Raw genomic sequence first — 25787 nt, 5'->3', positions numbered from 1 at the left:
CTTCTAGAAAATATCATGCTTTACTTGATGCTTTGATGACTGATTCTCTTTGGGGCCATGTGTGTGTGTCTGCAGGTCATCAAAGCCGGCGTGGAGACCACCTGCAAATGCCACGGCGTGTCCGGCTCCTGCACCGTCCGGACGTGCTGGAGGCAGCTGTCCCCCTTCCACGAGATTGGCAAGCAGCTGAAGCAGAAGTACGAGACCTCGCTCAAGGTGGGCAGCACCACCAATGAGGCCACGGGGGAAGGCGACATTTCCCCCCCTAAAAAATCCATCCCTGGCCACAGCGATCAAATCCCAAGGACTACGGATCTTGTCTACATTGACGACTCCCCGAGCTTCTGCCTGATGAGTCGCTATTCCCCCGGCACCTCGGGACGGAAGTGTTACAAGGACAAGAACTGCGACAGCATCTGCTGCGGCCGGGGCCACAACACGCAGAGCCGGGTGGTGACGCGCCCGTGCCAGTGCCAGGTGCGTTGGTGCTGCTACGTGGAGTGCAAGCAGTGCACCCAGAGGGAGGAGGTTTACACCTGCAAGGACTGACACGACCTGCGGCTCCTGCTGCACTTGGGCCAGCTTGGAGAACTGCCTATGGAGACAAACAGGGTTTGATTGACCTTCTGGCATCTGGAAGCTATGTTGAGACATAAGCACTTTGTAGGGTACAGGTGACCCAGCTGTGTTGCTGTTTTGTTTTGGGGTTTTTTGTTTTGGTTTTTTTTTTTGTTTTGTTTATCCTGTAGACTGAATTTTCATGAGGTCCAACCATGTGGAAATAAGTGCCTGTCACACTGGGGTTAGACACCAGTTGACGTTCACCTTCATCACCTACGTAGTTTGACGGATCATTTCTCCTTGGAACGTTGTTTCAGCCATCCTCCATGAACTCCTGGGCTAAGAGATTCCTTTGGCATGAATATCCTGTACTTCTTTATTCCTGGAGCTCACCCAACTGCTCAGAGAGCTGAGCAGATGCAAAAGATCTTTCCGCTTTGAGTGCGGTGGTGCCGGAAGCGGACATTTATTACTCCTAAAATTGGAGTGGGATTTGTAGAGAATGATGGGTTCTTCCAGTGGAGTTTCTGCACATGGAGCAAACCAGGCTCTGACAAAGAGACCCACTGGAGCATCAGCTCTTTAATGACAGCTCTGTGTCCGCGTGCATCATCACCAGTACAGCTCAGAAACGTTGGGTCCACCACGCTGCAGAGAGAAACAGATCCAAGAAAGAGGTTGGGAAGACAGCAGAACACCAGATGTGCCTGTCCCCTTCAGTCCAATCCCCTTCTTTATTTAAAACAATTCACCCAAATACAGGCTCTTTAGCACTATCGCTGTCTTAAATTTAATCTTTTTTTTTTTTTTAAACCACTAGATACTTTTGTTTCATTTTCACTTAGCGCATGATTTATTTTTCTCTCCTCTTCCCACCTCTTGCTGATGGAGGTCAACCTGTGGTAACTGCTTCAGAAATCCCAACTGGAACTCGTGGAGCCTTATGCCAGTTGAATTTGGACGTGTTTCTCTTGAGTAGGACGAGAGGAATCCGAGTGCCTCTTGGAACCCGGGGCTGTCTTGCCTTGTGGAGCAGCTGTTTTGGCCTGGATCAGACCTCTGGAGGAGCTGACTTTTCTTTCCTAGGTCATCATTCCATTTACTCTAAACCATGGCAGTGGTACATGACACAAGCTGTATGTAAACCCTATGACCTTAAGATGATTTTGGTTTTTTTGGTTTTTTTTTAACCACTAGATCGAGAACTGTACTTTAAAAACACACCTGCTAAATCCTAACAAACTCGTGGATTTGGAATAACCAATCGACACAGAGACAACCTGAGAGAAGCCAGAAATTTGACTGCAGGGGTTGATCACTCCAGTGCTGTGAAACACATGACAACCTCCAGCATTTCTTTTTTGCTTGGAAGAGGAGATTTACAATCCAGGACTTGGCGTGCCAATATTCTTCATATAAAAGTGGATTGGAGGCAGCCAGCAAATTGCCTGAATGAAGCTTTCTAAGGAAAAAATGGGGAGAAGAGGGTGTTTTGTTTGATTTTTGGTAGCAATTTTTGATTGTCCAGTAGTAGCAATTTCCAGCGAGTTTCTCTAAGCCATTGATCTGGTGTTCAAAAGAGGAGATTCTCAAACATTAGTAAAAATTAGTAAAAAAAAAAGAGAGCAATTTCCCAAAATGAACCATTATTTTTTAAAGTCTTTTTTTCCTTATTTAATTTTTTCCCCCAAATTGTAGCCACTAATATTTAAGCTGTTCATACGCATCTGCTGGGAAGAGAAAAGATAGATTTGGGGTTTTCTTAGTAACAAATACCTGCAGTCCAGCCTGGCTTGTTGGTATCAAATCTTGAGGTGGGGGCAGGGGGAGGGACAGGGTGTTACTGTTTAATAGCACCATGGCTCTGCAGAGTGAAGCAAAATGTCTCTTTTTTTGGTGTTTCCTTATTTGCTGTACTATTCTGGAGGTTGGGATAATGCTGGAGGAGTGAAGGTGGAATCCACATGTGGAATTCCCACCTTCCACCCCAGCAAAGCACCAGGAAGGTCTCACAGCTTTTTGGGAAAGTCACCCCTGAGCAGTTTATCTAATGGTTTAAAAAATAAATCGCCTAGAAACCTATTATTCAGTGTGTATATATAGATATATATGCACACCTTGACACATAAATATATATATATATAAATATTGATCATTTATTTATTGTAAAGCCCTTCAGAAGGACCTTCTTATGGTTTCAATGTGGTATTATGTTAAATTCTCTTTCTCCCCTTGTCTCTCTCTCTCACACATGTGTGCAAACTCACTGTTACATTTTTGTGTGTTCTAGAATAGCTCTTCCCCTTTAAAGTAAAGGCAGATCCAAACCTGCTCAAAACAGGAACTTTGGGATCTGAATTACTATTTCTGGCTCCATTCTTTTTTTTTTTTTTTTTTTTAATCTGTTCTTAATTAAAGGATGGGCCGCAACTTATGTGCATTATTATTATTATTATTATTATTTTTAATTATTATTATTATTGTTATATTTAAACCATGGGCCTCATTTTCCTCCTTTTCACTGGTGTCTCTGTCTCCGTTGACCTCGCTGGAGTAACTCCACATTGCACTGGTGTGAGAGGAGAATGAGTCCCTAGAAGCAGAAGAGAGGGGAGTGTTGGCATGGATATCCTGGCCAAAAAAAAATGCTGGGATGGGATGGGATGGGGTAGGGAAGCTTGGTGTGTTCAGCAGTGTGGGGGAGAGAGAGATGGGTGGGAAATAAGGCAGATTGTCCAAGCTTGTCTAGAAGGAAGCAGCAAAGAGTGAATGAACTACTGAGTGAAAGAGCTCTTCTGTGTATTATAACTCACGCACTGAAGCCTGGATGCTTTCTGTAAGTATTTAAAAAAAAAAAGACAAAAAGACAAAAAAAAAGACAAAAAAAAAAGAATTACAAAAAAATGAATAACAAGGAAAAAAACCACCACAAATTGTATTTATGTTCATGTGGATATAGTACTTGCCTGTTATATATTGTAAATAGCAAGGTTTATTCTCCTGTGGTTAAAAAAAAAATATAAATAACTAAATAGTAGCGAGGCACATGTGTTAAATGTATAGGCAGTGTATAAAATATACTAACACTCTGAAATCAGGAGAACTTGTCTTCTTGGCCTTTTGACCTAGGGTGGTAAAACAAATGTGGGTTATTTTTCTTCTCCCCCCTGCACCACGCTGTGGGTGTGTTTTGGGTGGGGGGTCTTTAGTTCCAGCGTTTTCCAATGTTTGCCTTATCGTTGAAGAAGGAATGGGGGCAAAAGCCTCCTTTTGGAAAAATCCAGTGGAGCTTAAGTAGGAGCTGGGAGAAAATCTGTCAAACCATCTCAAAACCCTTTGAAGTGCTAGGCCTGGGTTTTCTGATGGTGAGAGATGTGTTGGAGTTGAATTAACTCATGGAGTACAAGTGCTACTCTTATCCACAAGTCTGGAAAACCCTAAATAAGAGACTGGGAACTCCTGTGTAAAACATTGGGGAGTGTCCTGCAAAACCTTTTTGTCCCAGCTAGATTAAACTGGATTTTTCCAGAGAGGCTGATTCTGCCACCACACCATTGGATCTCTAGTGCAATTCAGTGAAATTGCTCGGTTTTGTAAAACTACTTCAGCGGTGGGTTTGGGTCCCTGAACTTTTTCATGGTGTCATTTCATATATATATATATATATATATATATTAAAAAAGTGCAAAGCAACTTTCCCCCTTTTTCTTATCCCCAGAGAAACAGGATTTTGCTCAGATGTAACTGGAGAAGGACAGATGGGTGGAGGGGAGATCTCTGGTTCCTGACCCCCTTTCACCCCCTGTCCCCCCAAAAGTGTCAAAGTGTTGGTTCTCCTAAGCTGATCCAGCCAGATCAGTTTTGGGGTGGGGGGGGTGCAACCATTATTTATATAACTTTTTTATTAATTTTTTTAAAAAGAGAAGTTAGCTGATGGAAGAATATTTTTATTGAATAGTGCATTTTAGTTATGTCAGAAATATAAAAAAAAATATATAATATTTTTGTAAACAAGGCAAACTGAAAACGTTTGCTGTTTTATATTAGAATTTTCTATTAAAAGAAATAAAAACCCACAGAAATAATTGTTGCACCCGTCATCTGTTTTTTAACAAGCTTCTATTCTGTGTGACTGACTCATTTATGCCGGATGTGGAGAAATGCAAAACAAGTCCTAAACATTATGTTCTCCTTATCTTCCAGTTATCAAAAACTCCAGTTGGTGAAACAAGCAGTGCTTAATCAAAGGAGATTTTTAATTATTATCATTATTAATGCTGAAAATGAAAAATGAGTAGCTTGTAATGGAAATATAAAAAAATCTACCCCAAAATTTCAAGTTTACCCTTTTTTAGCTGAACATCCCGATTTTGAGATGGGTCTGGATGGAGGAAATCGCAAATCTATTTGCAATTATTGGGGATTTGCCATTGAGCTCAGTTGGCTGGGGAAGAACAGCTCTTAAAAAGGTGGTTGGGGAAAATAAAATCATAATCTGAGTACATTGGAAGGTTAAATGAAGAGGACCAAATTCCAGGCTTGATCCAACACAAGCAACTTTTATCTATTTGAATGGGGCAGTATAAAACTGGGGAGCTGGGGATTTGATCTGCTGTGATTCAGGAAGTTTGCCCATCACCTTGGGAAGCAGGGAATGATTTATGGACCCCCTGTTTTCTAAAGAACTTTTGGGATTGCTGGTTTGGAGACCTGAGCAGGGGCTAAAACAATTTCTGAGGAGATTTTGTTGTCAAGCAGCTCGTTGACATCTGCCTTCCTTCAGGCCAGGTCCGGAATTCCTTTGTCTGCGGTTTTTCAGCTGCCCTGTTTTAGGGAACATACAGTCGGGTGTTTTGGCTGGGGTAGGGTTGGATGAGACCCCAGATGAAGGGACAGATTTCTCAAGGGTACTTTCATGGAGTAGATGCTGCTTAAGGTGATTTTCTGGTGGATTATGGTGCCTGTGAAAAATTCCTCGGTTGATGCTGCAGTAAAATCCGGTCTGTTCTGTACCCTGTGGAACAGGTGCAGTAAAGCTCCTCATTCCTGGTTTATCCAGCTCTGCGGGCACATCTGTTGGGTTGAGTCTGGCTTCCGTGGCCAGCTCATCCTGGATTTCAGTTTTTGGGGTCCTAATTAGGTGATGACTTTTAGAAAGTGACGTTTTCCCACAAGAAATACAAGATGCGGCCTTTCTGGACCGCATCGCTCAGTACGGCACAGGACCAGGTCCAGAGGAATCATAGGAATCATGGAATGTTTGGGGTTGGAAGGGGTCTTTAAGATCCATCTCATTCCAACCTCCTGGTTAGATCTGCTCAACCCCCTGAAACCTGGCCATGGGTATTACCACTGAATAGCTTTTGGATTATTCTTCACCAACTAACATTCGATTTGACCAAATTATTCACAGAGTATTTCTGGATAGAGCAAATAAAAGAAAAAAGGGAATCTTGAGGCTTTGTGGGTGGGGAGGAAAGGAAAATGGATCTGGCAGCACAGTTTTACTTTGGCTTCCTGTAACTACAATTCCTCAGGTGCAGGGAGGGAGTGGGGAGTGAGGCCAGGAATTATGCAGATACATCAACTTCACCTGTCAGGGGAAACATCAGAATTTTGCCTTTCTCTCAGCTGTTGCTGAGTGTTTTCAGAAATGGGGAAAAAAAAACCTTCTTAGCACCGGGCAAGATGACCCAAAAGGCCAGGAGGTGACTTCCCTGTTGGCACTGATGTGCAGTGGGTCTGGAATCATCCCCCTTGGGAAAGGAGCCCCTGGTCTGCAGATCTGGGGCTCCTCTGGAAGGTGCTTGGCCCACGTGGAGGTGCCAGTTTTCCCTGCTGACAGTAGAAAGGGATAAAGACATCCAGGTTAGTAGAGGTGAGATTGAATTCAGGAAAATCAGGAGATGTGTGGGTAATCCTTCCAGCTCCCCTTGAGCATGGATCCATCTGAAACACCAATCACCAAACCAGCCCAGGAATTTCCCTTGGACCACCCCACCTTTAATAATTTGAAGCAGGAATGTAAAGTCTAGGATTTGTTTTGCACACCTGGGATGGCATTTCTTTTTAAAGGGAGGTGGGAATACTAACATGAAGGATTAGTATTTTTCTTGTTTTTGTTTTGTTTATTTTCCAATGTCTTATGGGAGCCTAAGTTATTTTTCTCTACCTCATATGTACAGCTTGTAGGTATAAATCTGATTCTGAGTGACTGTTGAGAATGTATTTAAGTTATTTAACATCTTTGTATAACAAAAAAAAAAGGAAAAAAGCAAGAACAAATGAAACAATAAATGTATTTTAAATTATACTTGAAGCGTGCTCCTCTTTCTTCACATCTGTTGGAAAAGTCTTTGCACAGTGGTTGTGGGAGACCCTTCCTTCAGCCTTATTCATGAACATAAGCCTGGCCTTGGGGTTAATTTAAGCCCTAAAAGTGGTACCCTGAGCTGGAGAAATGCCTCTCCATCCACTGTAAATTACATCATTAAACAAGCTCAGGAGGCTGAGGGACTCCATCGGCTTCCCATAGGATTCCATGGTCATCATACTTTGGTGGAGAAGCCAGGATACCTTGGCAGGGTGTCACTGTCAGGATGTGATTCCAAAATAGCTGGCTGGAGCTCGGAATAGGTTGGACATGGCCAAATTTAGTCTGAGGGAATGACAACAATTAAAAAAACCTGTTGTTATCCCAGGCTTTGACTTGCTTGACCCGCTGATGTCAATGTGTCCTTGCCTGGCACATTGTCTTGCTTGATCAAATGTCCTTTTCTTCACAATGGACCTCTGGAGCTGTTCAGTTCCTCACTGCAGCTGAGCTTTAAATACCCAGAGTCGGGAGGGACCCATGAGGATCGTCCAGTCCAACAATCCCACCCTGGGCATCCCTGAGAGGATTTTCCAAACCCTCCTGGAGCTCTGGCAGCCTTGGGAATGTGCCCATTCCCTGGGGAGCCTGGGCAGTGCCCAGCACCCTCTGGGGGAAGAAAATTTCCCTGATATCCAACCTAAACCTTGGAACAAGACCATCTTTAAGGTCCTCTCCAACCCAGACCACTGTATGGTTCTGTTACTTTGAAAACTCTCACTTGTGTCTCCAAAGGATTTCCAAAGTCCCCTTGCCTTTCCAGCTCTCTCCTTCCCATGCACACAGAATTCTTGCATTTATTCATTTGTTTTACCTTCCAGTCCCATTTCCTGCTGTGGGAAAAGCACCCAGGCTTTTAATCCACCCCTTCAGAGCTGGTTCCTTTACACAGAGTCAGCGCTGCCATCCTCAGACGGGAATGCTGGGGCTTTACCCAGGATTGTGCTGGTGTTGGGATGGTGTCCCGCTGCTGTTCTCCTCACAGATTGTTATTCACCCAAGGAATTGTTCATTAAATCAGTGAAAACTGCTCAACCAATGCTCCTCCTGCTTTTGCTTTGCTTTGTTCTTGTGGTGAGAAACATCAGCTCAAAGCTCTGAGGAACCAGGCAAACACCTTGATCCATGTATTTTTCATACAATCATGGGATGGGTTGGTGCTGGAATTCAGGACATCCCTCTGGCTGTCCTGGATTGCCTGAACCCTTGCTGGGGGCTCAGAGACCCTGGCACAGAGCCCAAGACACCTGGGACTTTGATTATGACCCATGGAAAAAATTACCAACCTTATATGAAGACCTGCAAGCCACAAAAGTCTAAGTAGAATAATAATTAGTTTCTCACGGGGTGAAAAATAGATTTTTTGGGTTTTTAGAATGGGGGTTCAGGGGGCAAAATGGAGGAATCTGGGCGTGTCCAGCCTTTCTCCTTCTTCTTCTTTTTCTTGGCCTCCATCTTCTGCTGTGATGGTGGCACTTTTGGATTGGTTTAGAGTAGAAGTTCAGTGTCTAACATAGATTATAGGTATTGGAAAATTATTGTAAATATTGTACACGTAGTTTTTAGTATAAAAAGATAACACTGCTCCGAGAGCAGCCACTGTGCCTCTGTCTGTCCTGCTGAACAGACCTCAGCAGGCCAGAAAAAGAATTTTATAGATAAGAAGCAATAAACAACCTTGAGAATGAGAACTGAAGAGTTCTGACTCCTTCTTCGATAGCTGGGCTGGGAAAAGAGACTTTCTAACACATCTCGGGGTCACTCTGAGCAGCAGAAGTCCCGAGAGGTTGGGATGGAAGGGAGCTCAAGGATTACCTAATTCCCATCCATGGGCACTTCCCACTAAACCAGGCTGCTCAGCTCTTAAACCAGAAGAGCGAACAATTGGAGATGATGGGATAAGAGATGGATCTACCTCGGCTTTGCTTCCCACCAAACCCTGCAGGGTAAACCCCCTGCCTTCTTCAGCTTCCCAACCGACCTCCCATTTGCACTTCCTGGCAGCTGGTTAATGGGAACTGGCAGGTTTGGAACCTCACAGGCAGCCCCTTAAGGAGCTGCTAACGGGAGCTGTAAAGCCGCAGGAGCCGAGGATGTGGCGGGGTTTTGACAGCTGTTCCCGCAGAGGAAGTGGGTGACTCAGAATGCATTGTAAGAATCTGGGATTAAAACAAGGATCACATGAGAGATTTCACCTCCAGAAAAATAAAGTAGGTTTCTTCCCCCCTTTCTCTCACGTTGTTTCCCTCGGCGTCACTGAGATGCCTTGAAGGTGGTGTCAGGCTGCAGCTGGGGATGTGCTGAGCAGGAGGGGAGCATGAGAAGTAAAATCCAGTAAAGACAGAGTTGCCTTTAGTTTAGAAAGAAGTAGTGACTTGCCTGAATCTCTTACAAGCTTGCAGGTACACTGAGGGATGTGCTTTGTGTGGAATTTTGTGTAACCCAGCTGGGCAACCAGTGATGGAGCACTGATGAGTGAAGAAGAGCACGCGAGTAAAAACACAGAATGAGGAGAAAGAGAGAGAAAACACAATGAGAGGACAAACTTTATACTGAGCTTCCTCTTAAATAGGCATGAAAGACTAAAATCTGAGTGTTATTTGGACAAAAATAAAATTAATCAACAAGAGATGAGGTGAAAGAGTCAGGTCTCAAAATCACAGAATGGTTTGGGTTGGAAAGGACCTTAAAGTTCCTCTCTTTCCACCCCACTGCTGTGGGCATGGACACTTTCCACTAGACCGGGTTGCTCCAGCCTGGCCTTAAACACTTGGTATTGATTCATCATCATCATCATCATCATCATCATCATCATCATCATCATCATCATCATCATCATTACATCATTAGCACCATTAACATAGCTCAAGCTGTGTAGTGGTTTTGAACATCTCCTTTTAGAGGTTCTAATTGAGCTGCTTAAGGGACAGAAGCAACGCAGGAACTTTTTCAGTCTAAACACAATGACAAACACAGAGCCAGAGAGGTGAAAGAGGGCCAGAAATGAGACATGACTTGGCCAAGCTCATCCCTTAATCCCTCTGAGAACTGAGGCCAGGCAGTGGGAAGGGCCCCCAAAAATGTTTGAGATGTGGGGGCACCACAGGTGAGCAGGGCAGAGCCCCACGTTGTGCCACATTTCAGAGCTCACCTCCTGCTCTGTGCTGTGGGATGTGGGTGGGAGAGCAGCAGGGTTTTCCTGCTTCCCAAGGGATTTATTTCAAGATGTGTCATCCATTTCTGCAGTGGGAATCAAAGCTGGAGATGATGGTGAAGGTGTGACTCCCTCATGAGCTGGTGGCTCCAGGGTGTAACTGCTGCCAAATGCAAAATGGGCAATTTCCCTCAGGATCTGGGATATCCAGGTGGTGGGAAGCTGCTTGGAAAAGAGGAGGGACCATCCAACCTTCCTCATCCTCTCCCAGGCCGTCTCTGCTCCTGCTTCCAGGAGTTATTGCCAGCACAGGGAGTGGATTGGACTTTTTGGCTACAGCTCCATGAATTAATTAAACACAGCCCGCCTGCTGATGCCACCTGGCCTAAACCAGCCCACATCCAACCTGTGAAATGTCCTGGCCTTCCAGAACAAGGTGGTTCCATCCAAAATGTCTCCTGGGAATGGCCCTTGGCCCGTGCCAGCTCCTGAGCCATGCCAAGGAATTACTTGGGAGCTGCTTTTACCTGAGCCAGAAGCACGCCAGGGATTTTCTAATATTTTAACAATATATTTCAGTGAGTTCCACTGCCCAGGAATGTTCCTTGCCACTCTTTAAATGGTGCAGAAATTCAAGTGCTCTGCAAATAACCCCCACGAGCCAAGCCTGAAGTGTTTTGGGTTGGTTCTTTGATTCTGCTTTTGTAAAAATCACATTTCTGGAAGGATGATCTTCCTAGTTGGACTTAAAGAATTAACTGAAGGAATTAAAGCAAGGAACAAGTCCATGGAGCTGCTCCAGCACATCAGCCTCTAGCTACCCCTGGAGTAATGGTGAGTAGATATAACTGGACCTTACAAAACTCATAATTTTTTGTATAAAATGTGGCCAGACCTTGAAAAAAGCCTCATATCGAGTGACAAAGTGGGGGTGATCCATTTGGGGGATTACCAGTGTTTGCAGGCCCTTAAAACCCTTCCATGGCTTCCTTCCACATCCTCAAGGACTGAACAGCCACAGCTCCTCTCAATTATTTACATGAGGTTCTATCCAAGGAATGCAGGGGTGCAACCTCCACCTGGGGTTAATGGGGGACAATCAGTGGGATTTAGAGGGAAGTGGTGCCTTTCATCCTCCTCTTCCTCCACTCTTCGCGCCTTGGGTTGTTGGTGTGTCTGGCCACGTGCTCATTTATTTCTTATTTTGCTTGAATTCCCTGAAATTAGTAAAAAAAATGTGTGGCTGTGGCACTTGGGGCGTGGTTAAATGGTGAATGTGGTGGTGCTGGGCTCAGTTGGACTTGGTGATCTTAAAGGTCTTTTCCAGCCTTAATGATTCCCATTAATGATTTCCATTCCCATATCCTATAAAGTTAAAGGCTGGCAGCATTCCCGGCAGAATTCCAAACTCAGGGACTGGCACAAAATCTTCTTGAGTCAACAGACAGACCCTGATGGCCCCTGACCAGACCAGAATCCCAGATCCACACAACTAATACCAGAATATCAATTATAAATACCAGAATATCAATTATAAATATTAGAATATCAATTATAAATATTAGAATATCGATTATAAATATTAGAATTCAAGTCCAGAGCCTGCTTTTTTAATCCATTTCCCACCTCTCCTTCGATGATGAGCTCCCCAGAATGGCATTCCTGTCCCTGGCTTCTCTTTCATTCCCGGCCTTCTCAGCTTCCCAGGGCATTGTTAATTTGCAAGGTGCTAATTACGAGGGCACTCAGCCTAAATTAACACTCATTTCTCCCTCTCACTTGCAGGGAAGAATCTCTCAAGGATCAGGACAGGTTGGATGGGGTTTGGAGCAACTGGGTCTGGTGGGAGCTGTCCCTGCCCATGGGACAGGGGTGATCTTTAAGGTCCTTTCCAACCCAAACCAACCTGGGATTCTACTTTTTAAAAGTAAATTCTGCTTTAAAGCTTTTCAGGCTCCCCTGAGTGATGTCCCAGGAGAACTGGGCAGCCTTTTGGGAGGCCTGAGGGAATAAAATGAAAATAAAGTGGTTGGGCACTGAGGTGTTGACTAAAGCGATCTCCAGCCTAAAGAAATCCCCCAAAACCTTCTGGTGAATTCTAACAGTTAACCTGCTTGGTGAAGCCTCTGTGTGTCTGAAATTTCACTTATTTTTGTAAGAATTAAGGAGGAAAAAACGGGGTTTGTTACTTCTAACAAGGTAGCACTAAATTATCATGGTCAGAGCTTAAAAAAAGGCATAAAGAAGACATTTGGGACGCTTTGCCTGATTTGGTGTTTTGGTTATGAATGGCCAAATGTCCCAAACATCAAGGCTGGTGTGGAATCATGTTTTCCATGAGCCACCCCTCTCTTGTTCCTCTATTTGTTGCCTCCTGAGGCAAGGAAACTCCAATAAAACCAAAGTTTTCCCCTCCTCAGGTGGGAATGACCTCACTTGTGCCTGTTTTCCTTTGTAATTCCTTGTGACAGTCACTGGGACACCAACCCAGCTCCAAAACTACAGGGCCACAGTGAGGAGGGGGTTTGTTCGTAAATGAGTTTTATTTCTGGATTGCATTTGCCTTTAACTTTGAATTTTCCCTCTTAAAAATCCTACTTCTATCAGCTGCCATTTGGAAAAAAAAAAACCCCAAAGAAGCCATTCCTGACTTTTTTTGGATGCTCTGGGCTGGTGGTGGCCTTGCCCAAACCATGTTTGGTTGAGTCTTCCTTGGTTTATTGTGGCAATAAATTGGATTTTGAGTTGAAAGTGGGATCTGCAGTGGGAGGGCTTTGCTGGGGAGAAGCTGAGCTGAAGGTTTCCACTTTCAGTCACGGTTTGAGGCTGCAAAGGTGGGAGAAGCAGGCACAGGTGAATTTTTCTGAAGCTTTGGCAAGGTTTGGTGACAGAAAATGAGCTGGAACAGGTTATTTCAACAGCATAAACACAACCCAGGTGAGAGTGACTGCTGTGGACTGGACAATGTTTTGGGTTGTTTCCTTTTTATCTGTGCAAAAAGAATTTTTTTTGCTTGAAAAACTGAGGAAATAATTAGAAAATTCAGCTCTGATGCCTCAAAAATCAGAGTTCAATGGTTTCTATTCCCACTTTCCCCAGTGGATTTGTCTCCTGGGCACACCAGATTATCCTGATGCATGAAATGTCCCCTCCATGGAAGAGTAATTGGACAGGAAGTTTGGGCTGTGTCTCAGAGCAGTGATAAGAAATATTTGAGTTTTAATTCTCATTTAAAAAAATAAATATAGTATTTTCAGCGCATGGAAGTACAAGGGAAAGGATAGCAGGGAGGAAATCTGATGAAAAACCAATATTTTTCATGAAAAACAGAATATATTTTATAAAGAAAGGTAGCTCCACTGCAAGAATTTATGGAAATTTTTCTGCAGATAAGAGGATTCTCAGAGATCATCAGGATATCCTGAAGATTCCTGATCCAATTTCTTGGCTCCTGATGCCAAGATGCATCCCAAGGCCAAATTCACCCAAACCACCTCAATTTTAGCTCTCACTCATCCAAAATCACATCTGAGCTGTGCTGCAGCACTCTCAGGGGGAGAAGGTTGTTTACATAAATCCATATTTCATTTTTATTTTTGGATCCTGTATTATGAATTTCTGAGAAATCCAGAGCCAGCTCCAGCAGGCTAAACACACTCAAAACGCAAAACAAGCAGCTGTGTGGGAGGCCTGATAATTTAAGTATTCAGGAGTTATAGAACTGAAAATATGGTTCATAATTTAATTATTATTCATTTTAAATTAGTTATTTTTAAAATTCCTGTTGTTTTCTGTACACATGATCATTCTGGAATATTCTTGCTTTACACAGGGCCTTTTAATTCCCATTTTAAAGTATGTGTGTGGAACATTTGCTGTAGGAATCACCAATGGAAGGAATGTGATAGAGTTATTCCTGATTATTTTGAGGAAAGAAAAGCATAAAACGGGAATAGTATGTAAATTTATTTATTTATTTAAAGCCTTTTTGCTGGATGTCCTCCCCAGTGTTCTGTACAACTTGGCTCCCACTGAACGCCCACCTCAACTGAAATGGGAATTATTATGAAAACTGCCAAATATCCTTGGGAATCAGTCAGCAATTCCAGATTTCCCTGTGGTTATTCCCAAGCATTTTCTCTTAATCTGGAGTTGGGGGATAAAATGTGGTTCCAACACTTCCTTTTTACAGGGTGGGAATTCTGTCCATGCTCTCCCCTGCCCCAGGGAAGAGCCAACTGCACATTTGTCTTGGTTTGAACAGGCAGGTGTTGGCTGAGGAGGGCAGGAGCCTCCCTTGAAATGGAAAATGCAAACCCCTTCCCTCTGAATTATTGTAATTTCGAAATTATTTTTTTTCTCTTGTTATTTTCTCAGGAATATATTCTGTTATGCATCTTAAAATATCAAATCTCTAATATGCAAAAGAAAAGAGCCATTATTGATTTCTGCTTTTAGGCAAAGATATGGGAGTAGGAATAACAGTTCTTTACTAGGAAAAATAAAAATACAAATGCAACAGTACAATCAAGAAAAAAGTCAACAACAAAAAACCCAACCAAATAAAAAAAAAACCACACTTACAGAGTCAGACCCTGCCCTGCCCCCTGTGTGTCACGGGGTGGCACAGCCCCATCCCATGGGGGCTCAGCCCTCCTGCAGTGCCAGCTGTGCTGCTGCTGGAGCAGGGATCCTGCACAAGGGGGGAGTTTTCCTCTGCAGCTCCAGGGCTGCTGCAGATGGGCCTGGGCTCCCTCTGGCAATGCAGGGCAGCAGAAAGCTGCTCCTCTGGCAATGCAGGGGGCAAAGGCTGCTGTGCTGCTCCAGGCTCAGATTGGATCCAGGTAGGAATGCTTGGCTCCTCCCCTGGGCGCAGCATCTCCCCATGGGATGCTGGAATTGGATCAGCCCTGCAGGGACACTCAGTGGCCATGGACAGCAGAGATAATTAATAATTAATGGCTAATTAACAGAAGAGATCTCCTGGAGGGAGGATTTGCTGTGGAATAGATAAAGAGAACCGCCCAATGAACAGAGATAACTGCCCCACCTCTGACAGATGTTAAATAGAATACACACTTATCTTACAACCCAGGACAACATTCCATGTTCCATCCTGGGACGGGCACCTCTCCCTTCCCACAGGGATGTGCCCGAGTGGGTGGAGGATGTGGAGCGCCAGGAAACACCCCTGGAGATGCTGACAGGTGGGGATTGGATTGGGACATCTGCTCTGCTGGTCTCCACGTGGCCTTAGCTCACACTGAGGTGATTTACAGAATAAATGGGATTCTGTGGGATGCAGAGTTTTAGGAACTGTTGCCATGGCTTTGCCTCCCTTTCTCACCCTTCCTGATTCCATATTGTCTCTCCACAGCTCCATCAGTGCTTCCAAACCTGGAATTTCCCCCTATAGCTCCTGTAACTCCCTAGAAAGGCTCCACTTCCCACACCCTGATGTTTTTCATGCCAGTGACCTCAGCTCCTGGCATGTGGAAGCCAGGGGAAGATCCCAAATGGATGTACCCAGCATTCCCAAGCCACTTCCAGCAGCCATAAATAACAGTGTTTGGAGTCAGCTTGATGATAGAAGTCAAAGCATTGCATGTTTGGGGCTGTGACATCTTAATTAGTCATGAGCCAGGCCCTGGAATTTTTGCCAGCTCATGATTTTTGATAATTTATGATGTTTAGAAATTAAAAATTTAATATTTAAGAAAAAGTTCGGGACTTTTTCATTATTCCTTTTTCTTTATTTTTTATTTTCTCGGGAATATATTCTGTTATTCATCTTAAAATATCAAATTTCTAGTTTGCAAAAAGAAAAAAAGAGCCATTATTAATTCCTGGTTTTAGGGAATGTTTTGCATTTCTGCAGCTACCTGGATTTTCTTTGCAATCTTCTCCCTCTCTTCCTGGTTTCTTTCTCTCCCTTTCTCTTTTTTATTCTTTCTCTCTTTCCTTCTCTCAGTTGGTAACAGCAAAAACCAGACAATGATGTTGCTGCTGCTGTTCTAGTTGTGTCTGGAGAAATCTGTGTTAAGGCCTGGTCTGAGCTGTGTTTTGGACCATGAACTGACCTGATCCTGCAGATATTTTAATCAGGATTTATTTTTTTTAATCATTCAAACAGCTTTGAAGGGTCCTGCACTGATCCAATGTTATCTCATGGTGTCTGTATCTGTATCTTATCTTTTTACAACCCCTTATCATTGGTAAAGGTGAAGTTATCTGCACCAGTGTGAGGCAGAGGTGCAACCTCCACTCCTCTGTCTGGGAAGCAAAGCAGGACAGGTGAGACCCTTCAGGTTATCTCAGAGGACACGAGATGCCTAGTTCTGAGCAGCTGAGTTCAGTCTTGGACATCCCAAAGGCCAATCTGGGAGATTCCACTGCTCTGGTCTCACTTGGAGAAGCCTTCATGGAATCACAGATTATCCCAAATTGGACAGGACCCATCAGGATCATCAAGTCCAGCTCCTGGCCCTGCACAGACCATCCCCAAGAGCCACACCTTGCACACAAGGGTGTTGTCCAAACTCTTCTTGATGGTCTTTCAGGTGAAGAAAAATTCAACCCCAAGGCAAATACTGGGAACAGCTGCCAGCCCCAGGCTCCTTCTGCTTTCCTCCCAAATTCCTTCCTCCTAGCTGTGGCTTCCCCATGGTGCTCACCACGGGCAGGGGATGGGCACTGAATTTGCTTGGACATCCCAAAGGCCAATCTGGCAGATTTCACTGCTCTGGTCCCACTTGGAGAAGCCTTCATGGAATCACAGATTATCCCAAATTGGACACGACCCATCAGGATCAGCAAGTCCAGCTCCTGGTCCTGCACAGACCATCCCCAAGAGCCACACCTTGCACACAAGGGTGTTGTCCAAACTCTTCTTGATGGTCTTACAGGTCAAGAAAAATTCCACCCCAAGGCAAATACTGGGAGCAGCTGCCAGCCCCAGGCTCCTTCTGCTTTCCTCCCAAATTCCTTCCTCCCACGGCGCTCACCATGGGCAGGGGACGGGCACTGAATTTGCCTCCCTGTGCAGTGAAGGGCTGTTCCCGCCCCACAGGAGGAGTCACACCAGTGCCACCCAGAATGAGGGACTCAGCAGAAACAATCCCTGTCCCCTTGGAGCCCAACCTGATGACCACAGCAATGGCCCAAATGTCCTTTTTGCCACCAGGTGGAGCTGGGAGAGAATTCCTTGGAAGGGGCCAGCTGACAGCACCCCAGGATGAAGGCACGAACAAAAAGAGGAATTTTTGTTTGCTCTTCTGGTTGCTTCCAGGCCTTCTTCCAGAAAATTCTTGTCTTTCACACAGGGAAATTTCTTCATGAAAAGCAAAAAAAAAGGGGAAATCACAGACTGTTTAATTTAAAATGAATAAACTGCCCCTCAGCTTCAGAAGGACTTCGGGATGCTTGAGAGCGTCCAGAGGAGGCAACGAGGCTGGAGAGGGTCTGGGAACACAAACCCTGTGAGGAACCCCTGAGGGAGCTGGGGGTGCTCAGCTGGGAGAAAAGGAGACTCAGGGCTGCCCCCATCACTCTCTGCAGCTCCTGAAAGGTGCCTGTGCTCAGCTGGGGCTGGGCTCTTTCTCCAGCAGCACTGACACAGCCAGAGCACACAGCCTCAAGCTGCACCAAGGGAAATACAGGTTGGATAGCAGGGAAAAGTTCTTCACAGAAAGAGTGATAAAGTTCTGGAATGGCTGCCCGGGGAGGTGGTGGAGTCCCCATCCCTGGGTGTGTTTAACAAAGCCTGGATGTGGCACTGGGTGCCAGGGCTGAGTTGAGCTGTTGGGGCTGGGTTGGACTCGATGGTCTTGAAGGTCTCTTCCAGCCTGGTCATTCTGGGAATTCTGGGAATTCTCTGAGCTCCTGCATGGCTGGTTGGAACTTGATGACATTTAGGATCTCTAAACCCAAACCTCTGTGGGATTCTGGGGTTCTCTGGCTTCAGAGGAGCAGCGGGTACAGCGCTGTCATCGTTCACCTCATGTGTGACTGCTCGGTTGGTTTTCACTCCTGCCTGTGGCCACCTCATAGCCCAGGACTGTCCAAGCTTCTTGGGAACAAGGCTGGCTTCAAGCTATTCACACGGAAATTCTGTCCCCACCCCTTGATGACTGCTCAGGAAATGGCAGCAGCATTCCTGAGCATCCTGGTTCGTTCAGCCTTGGGCCAGTGGGTGTGGAAATGCTCTGCACTTGCTCTTCTCCCATCCACGAGAGGCTCTCAACCCCAGGAGACACTGAGACAGCTTCTCCCACCCAACAGCTCATGGGAGCCCCGCTGTAGACAGGTGGGGTTGGTCTTTTCTCCCAGGCAACAAGGAGAAACCTCCCCACCACCAGCTAAGCATCCCTCCCTGGGCAGAGCAGAGCAATGTTTTCCCAGAGTGCTCAGCAGATCAGAGAAACCCAAAATGGTTTGGGTTGAAGGGACCTTAAAACTCATCTCATCCCACCCCTGCAACCTTCCCTTGCTCCAAGCCCACCCAGCCTGGCCTTGATCACTTCCAGGGCCATACATGATTTCCCTGGGCAACCACCACCTTCACAGTAAAGGGTTTTTCCCTCTCAATTTTACTTGCACCCAACCAGGGTGTTTCTAGCCTCTCTTTTTTTGTTTCCCCCAGCTGTGCCATTCCTTCCTCAAGCTGGTTTATGTCTTTTCCATACACTCGGCATCTTTCACAGGGCTGCTGGAAAGGCTTTGCAAGCTCCCACGGAGGTACCCTAGGTAATAAAATTCATGTTACTGAATGCTGTGCAAACAAGTGAGGTCACCCTGTTTAGTAAATCTGTTTTTCCCCCGACTGAGGATAAAACCTTGTTCTCTCAGAATGCTGGAAAGTCTTAACACCTTCCTTTTTTCCCTCTCTTTTTTTTTTTTTTTTCTTCTTCTTTTGCTCATTTTCAATTCCCTCCGTCGGTTCCCCTTGTGAGTATCCCACCTATTTATCCATTGCTGTTATTGTTGTTGGATGACTGGAAAAGATCTGCCTTTGGTGAGCAGTCTCCCAGCCCACAATGCTGCCTTTTTCTCAGCAAAGACGCTGAGGATCACTAATACCAGCTTTATTTTCCTTGGCACTTCCCAGAGCTGGAGCCACCCAGCCTTTCCTTGCCGAGTGCTTCTTAATCAATATTAAAGGGCTGAGAGTGCAGGCAGCTTCCCTCTGCAAATAATTATTAATCAATGGTGTGGGGCTTTGGTGGGGAAGGGAGTTCAAGAAGCCTTTGGGATGGGAGGGTGCCTGAATTGGGTTTTGGCTGAGGGGATGGGTGTTTATGTCAGGTATTGCTGTTTAGATTAGATAGAAAAAAGGACATTTTTTTTACAATGAGGGTGGTAAAACGCTGGCACAGGGAGGTGGTGGAAGCCCCATCCCTGGAAACATCTAAGGACAAGTTGAACAGAGCTCGATTTAGCTGAAGATGTCCCTGCTCATGTCAGGGAGTTTGGAGTAAATGACCTTTAAAGGTCCCTTCCAACCCAAACCATTCTGTGATTCAAGAATCCACCTCAAGCCCAGAATTAATTTGAAATTCTGGAGTAGCTCAAGTTGTATATTGACATTTCTTTAATTTAAGGAACATGTAGGTTCTTAATTGAATCAATATATTTTGAAAACCAAGGGTATAAGAATTTAAATTCTGAGAAAATAAAGAATTGGCTCAATGTAAACACTGTTTGAATTTAGTCATTGGTCCTGCACTGCTCCTGAATGCACTGATTAAAATATTTAAATTCTTTCAATTTAAAAGGATTCAATTCCAATATAATAATTTTCTGTGAAATGCATCTTCTGGGAAAGCAGTAGTTGGGCAGTTGAAATTCTTGGAGAGCAGAATTTGTGACCTTGATATTGCAAAGCCCTGCTCGTGAGCCAGTGGGAAATTTTCTGCAGGAATGTTTTCCTGTTGGAAAAAGCCAGTTTGATAAAACTGATATGGTTTGTAAACAGCAATTCTGACAAGCTTTCTTTAAAAAGAGAAATTTTGGTTTTCCATTTCAAGAAGGGTTTTTATTCCTATATTCTTTTAGATGCTGCAGCATGTTGTTTACATAAAAACAATAACCTTCGACTCAGTCCCGAATTTTGTCTTTATTGACATTTATATCAGCTGCAAGTGTCCTTTTCCCTCAGAGCCCTGTTTAGTAGGAAATCTTGAAAATATTTTGCTTTCCCTTGCATCCAGACTGGAAAGAGATTTGAAAGCATGGGATTTACCACAGAATGGAAAGTTGGGTTTCTCTCCAGCTCCAGCACTCACAGGTAACGGGTGCTTCATGGTGCTTTTGAAAAGGACACGGGACCAGATTGTGGAAAAGCCTTTCCAGGAACGCGGTAGAACCCCCTGTTGCTTGAGGAATGTCGAAGCTGATTTGACAAAGCCCTGGAGAATATGTTCTTGAGGGCAATTTGGGATTGGCAGGCAAGTGGACGGGTTGCCTTGAGACATTCTTTATGCTTCCATGAAGGGAGGACAAAATGTTTATTTTGGTTTCAGGGTTTAATAGGTTTGGAGATATTTCAAGCTACTGGAGGCTTCAAAATTATTCAGCCCAGAGACTTCTCCTTAGTTTTCTATATTTTTGTTTTCAGTACTAAGAGCAATCTGGGCAGTAACAAAACTCCAGCTATTGACATAAAACCTCTCTCGTGTCACAGCTGGGGTCAAAAAGCACTTTTCCACCTGAAAAATGAGATTTTAGAGGGCAAAGTTTTCTCCGTCTGTCAATGCACTACTAAATTTCCTGGAACCTTCAGTCAGATGGACTTGGGAAAAGTTCAATCTGAGAAATAAAACGCCTGAAATGAATATTAATTCCTCAGATGAACATTCCCAGTTGCTTTCTGCAGGAGGGTGAGTGTCTCATGGCCTCCTCATCCCCGTTTCCGTTGGCTGTTGACGTTTCCGTGAGGCTTTGCGAAGAAGCAAAGTTTTTTTTCTGTTTTCTCCAGAACGTGGAGACTTTCTTGCCTTTCAGTTTTCCAACTGCACGTCAGGGAGCCAAAGCTCCCTTGGAAATGTCAACTCCAAGGGGAAACAGGTGATGTGAACTCGCCATGAGTAAAGCTGGAGGGTGGCTGCAGGAATATGACATTCCAAGAGTTTTACATAAAAATGCCGATCTGCTGGAGCATGAAATGACCCCGCTGGTCTTTTTTTTTTTTTTCCCTTTTTCCCTTCTTTTCCTGCCTTTTTTAATTGTGTGTGTGTCCTTTTCACTGTGCTGTGGGTTGTGTGTTTTGGATGAGGAGGAACCTCCTGCTCTCTCGTGTGACGGGATCCAAGGACGGGCCCACCAAGAGCAGATAAAACCTCGGGAAATCTCCCAGTCCAAGTGTGAGTCACCAGAAGAGTTGATTTGAAAGGACAGCTGTACTAACATTGACTAAGATGCCTATTAAAAATATTGGCAGCCATGGAGGGATCACTCAGTATTTGATCATCCATTTTGGAAATTAGTAAAACAATCCACAGAGATTCTGAATAATATTTTCATGTCAAGATAAGAAGTTTTAATTTGTGGGCGTTTTTTAGCGTTTTACGATTTCCTCCCAATTTTACTCAGGAAATCATAGAAACACAAAATACTCCTACTTTGGTGGAACTGATATTTGAAACAAAAACAGAAGCCTAGGCCACGTTTGGTGAACCTAATTATGATTTTCCCCCATGATCCATTATTCTCTTTATTAGCCTGTGACAAACTGCCTGAGGTTTCTGGGAAATGAGCAATTAATTCCACGTCCTCGGGGGTTCAGTTTGTGTGTGGTTTAATGCCTGGGTAATGCACAGGGTTTTGGGGGCACTTGGAACCTTTCTGGGAAAATTCTCAGCAATGAAGATGTCTTTCCCATGGGACCTGATGGACATTGCAAGATCTGCTCCATGCCCCAAAGCATGGAGTTCAGGTGTGGTTTTGGGACCACATCACAAGGTTTGTCCCTGTACCTGGCAGTCCTATCCCTCCTTCAGGGGGGCTTTATCCATCAGGAATGGCTTGATAAGGCCAGGAATGTGTCCACTCATTCAGAGAACCTCTGCAGCCAAGGTTGATCCTCAAATCCTTGGGAATAAGGAACTGGTTGTTCTTCTGTGTGAATCCCATGGTGGGATAAACCTGGCTCCTCCCAAAGTCAGGTAAGAACACAGAAATGTAGGATGACTTTGGTGAGGAAGGACCCACAGCCACATTTCTGGAATCCCCAGAAGGGATTTTTCCTTGAGTTTCCTTCCAGGAAATCCCAACCTTCAACCTCTGTCTGTCAGTCCTTCCTGTTTTCCCCCCTGGCACCGTATCCCTTGCCAGAGCGGGGTGCAGCAGCATGGGGGCTTTGCTGTTTGCTCTCTCCAGAGGCTGGGATAAATGGCAGCACTGGATTCAGTGTGGAGACCTCTTGGGAACTCTGGAATATCCTGAGTTGGAAGGGAACCACAAGGGTCATCAGAGTCCAGCTCTGTAGATGGAGCATTTCCATTTCAGCTCACATTTCCTCAGCCCTCTGCTGTGTTGGGGGTTGGGGGGCATCAGTGTTGCTTTTTCTACTTGATCATTTTGATGAGAATAAAATTAATTTTTAATATGGAAATCTTCTTAACTGAAGTTTTAACTGAAACTTGTAATTCTTGGGGTTTTATTTTCAGGGTTTTTGGTGCTTTCTTTTTGATTTGGTTTGGTTTTTGTATGTTTGCCTGAGGTTTTGTTTTGTTGGGGTTCTTTTTCTCCCAAAGGAGAGAGGGGCAAAACCTCTTTGCTTTTGTCAAGGTTAACAGTTGGACTTTATGATCTCAAAGGCCTTTTCCAACCCAAATGATCCTGTGATCCTGTGATTCTACATCTGTGCGAGCCTGCGTGCAAATGAAAACAGAAGGTATAAATAATAGGAGTAGGAAAACACATTTTTTCCCCAAGTGCCGTAAATATTCTATATTTTTAAGAGATTTCACACACTTTTCTTACTTCAAGACAAAACTGAGCTCCCTGAGCACTTGTTAAACATATCAGAGGCATGAAGCCCATGGGAGAGCAGCCCAAGAACTGGTACCAAGAAAAGTGACAAAGGAAATTGTAATTTAGACCTCCCATGTCCAAGATGATTTGCAGCCTCACACAGGCCAGTGCTGGAGGGAGGGTGACCGATTGGTGGTGCCCATGCCATGGCAGCAAAGCCTGGGTTCTCTCTTCTCTTCTCTTCTCTTCTCTTCTCTTCTCTTCTCTTCTCTTCTCTTCTCTTCTCTTCTCTTCTCTTCTCTTCTCTTCTCTTCTCTTCTCTTCTCTTCTCTTCTCTTCTCTTCTCTTCTCTTCTCTTCTCTTCTCTTCTCTTCTCTTCTCTTCTCTTCTCTTCTCTTCTCTTCTCTTCTCTTCTCTTCTCTTCTCTTCTCTTCTCTTCTCTTCTCTTCTCTTCTCTTCTCTTCTCTTCTCTTCTCTTCTCTTCTCTTCTCTTCTCTTCTCTTCTCTTCTCTTCTCTTCTCTTCTCTTCTCTTCTCTTCTCTTCTCTTCTCTTCTCTTCTCTTCTCTTCTCTTCTCTTCTCTTCTCTTCTCTTCTCTTCTCTTCTCTTCTCTTCTCTTCTCTTCTCTTCTCTTCTCTTCTCTTCTCTTCTCTTCTCTTCTCTTCCTCTCCTCTCCTCTCCTCTCTCTCTCTCCCTCTCTCCTCCCTCTCCCTCTCCTCTCCTCTCTCCTTCCCTTCTCCTCTCTCTCTCCTCTCCTCCTCTTCCCCTCCCCCCTCCCCCTCCCCCCCCCTCCCCTCCCCTCCCCCTCCCCTCCCCTCTCCTCCCCTCTCCCCCCCCCCCCCTCCCCCCCCCCCCCCCCCCCTCCCCTCCCCCCCCCCCCCCCCCCCCCCCTCTCTTCTTCCAATAATTGTTATTTTCCACTCAGGCCCTCAGTATTTGTACATAAATTCTGCCACACAGTGATCCTGGTCTTGTCCTCCCTATTCCAGAGGAGAGGATGAAGGGACAGGAGAGATTTCCACCCATTCCTTGTCCCTGCCAGTGCTAACACTCAAGGAAAGTCCCTTTTTCACCAGAGATGATTTGCACTGCTCTGACTCGAGCCAGGCTGTCAAAACCTCTCTCCATGAATGCATGTGTTGCAGAAAGTGGGGGAATCTTCTGCCTTTCCAGCCTTTGGAGAAAATGGGAACGACTGGTGAAGGAAACCATTGAAAGAGAAGCAGAACTTCATCCCTCTCCCCAAAGTCATCCTCCCTCTTGCCACCATGGTACCAGATAAAATTCAGATTCATGCTGCTCCCTGATGAAAATCAGTGTTCCCCATGCTCCTGTTGACAACCTGCCAGGAGGGGTTATTGATACCATCCCTAGAGCCTCTGCACACTGACCTGTTCTGAGGGAATCAAATAAAAACCTATTCCTGCCCCAGCCTGGGCCCACCCAGGGAGAAGCAGGCTGGTGGCTTGACAGAACTTGGATTATTCTGTCCAGAAAGCTGCACTTTTAATGGATTAAACATCTCTGTCTTTTGTGGTTGCCTGCTTAAGAAAGAAAATCATTACAAGGAGAAAATGTTGAACTGGTGTATATTTTCATCTTTTGATTCAGAGTCATTTTTCTTTCCTCCCTGCCTTCCTCCTCTCCTGCTTTTCTCCGTACAGAGGAGTAAATTTTGCCTCCGTGATGTTTCTTTGGCTGAACATGATTCAGCACCGCTGGTGCTCTAAATCAAGGTAATCAAAATAATCCTGTTCTTTTAATCCAGCCACTGGACCCAACCCTGTGTACTACATATATATTTTTTTTCTGAAGGTTTGGCTCTGACATCACTGAAATATTGCAGCAAAATATCAGGAATAAACCAGCATTGTTCGTTCCTGCTTTCATCCCCAGCCAAACACCCGCTGCTCTCCACAGGCCTCAAAGAAGACCTGGCTGCCTAGAAATGCCCAAGCAGGATTCCTTCTCCAGTGCTGGGCTGCTGCAGGAAGAGGATTCATTAAGGGGAAAAGCTGGAATTAAAGATTCCAGGAGAATTGTACTGCTTTAAGTTGGAAATGCAAGATGTGGCTGGATATGTGTATTCTATTTCCATCTGTAAGACATGGGGCAGTTATCTCCTGTTCATTGGGCGGTTCTCTTTATCTCTCCCACAGCCAACCCTCCCTCCAGGAGATCTCTGCTGTCAATGGCCACTGAGTGTCCCTGCAGGGCTGATCCAATTCCAGCATCCCATGGGGAGATGCTGCGCCCAGGGGAGGAGCCAAGCATTCCTACCTGGATCCAATCTGAGCCTGGAGCAGCACAGCAGCCTTTGCCCACTGCATTGCCAGAGGAGCAGCTTTCTGCTGCCCTGCATTGCCAGAGGGAGCCCAGGCCCATCTGCAGCAGCCCTGGAGCTGCAGAGGAAAACTCCCCCCTTGTGCAGGATCCCTGCTCCAGCAGCAGCACAGCTGGCACTGCAGGAGGGCTGAGCCCCCATGGGATGGGGCTGTGCCACCCCCTGACACACAGGGGCTCAACTCTTATTCCGACTCTGTCTGTGATGTTTTGTATTACTGCATGTATTTTTTTTTTAATTTTTATTTTTCCTATTAAAGAACTGTTATTCTTCCTCCCATATCTTTGCCTGAGAGACCCTTAATTACAAAATTATAATTAAAATCAAATTATAATTATTTATTAAATTATAATTATTTAATAAATAATCAAAGTACTATTTAAT

General features: G+C 44.9%; 1 protein-coding gene across 1 annotated transcript in view; it reads left to right on the top strand.

The window, feature by feature from the left end:
* WNT9A (Wnt family member 9A) overlaps nt 1–6835 on the top strand; it is a 66514-nt gene extending 59679 nt beyond the window's left edge. Inside the window, exon 4 of the mRNA XM_030971234.1 lies at nt 76–6835. Coding sequence (XP_030827094.1) covers nt 76–549 — 474 coding nt within the window. The 3' untranslated portion in view covers nt 550–6835. The remainder of the gene's footprint in view (nt 1–75) is intronic.
* The last annotated feature ends 18952 nt before the right edge of the window (nt 6836–25787 follow it).

Source organism: Camarhynchus parvulus, chromosome 2 (assembly GCF_901933205.1).
Source record: "Camarhynchus parvulus chromosome 2, STF_HiC, whole genome shotgun sequence".
Classification (NCBI taxonomy): domain Eukaryota; kingdom Metazoa; phylum Chordata; class Aves; order Passeriformes; family Thraupidae; genus Camarhynchus; species Camarhynchus parvulus.
This window is presented reverse-complemented; position numbering and strand designations above follow the sequence as displayed.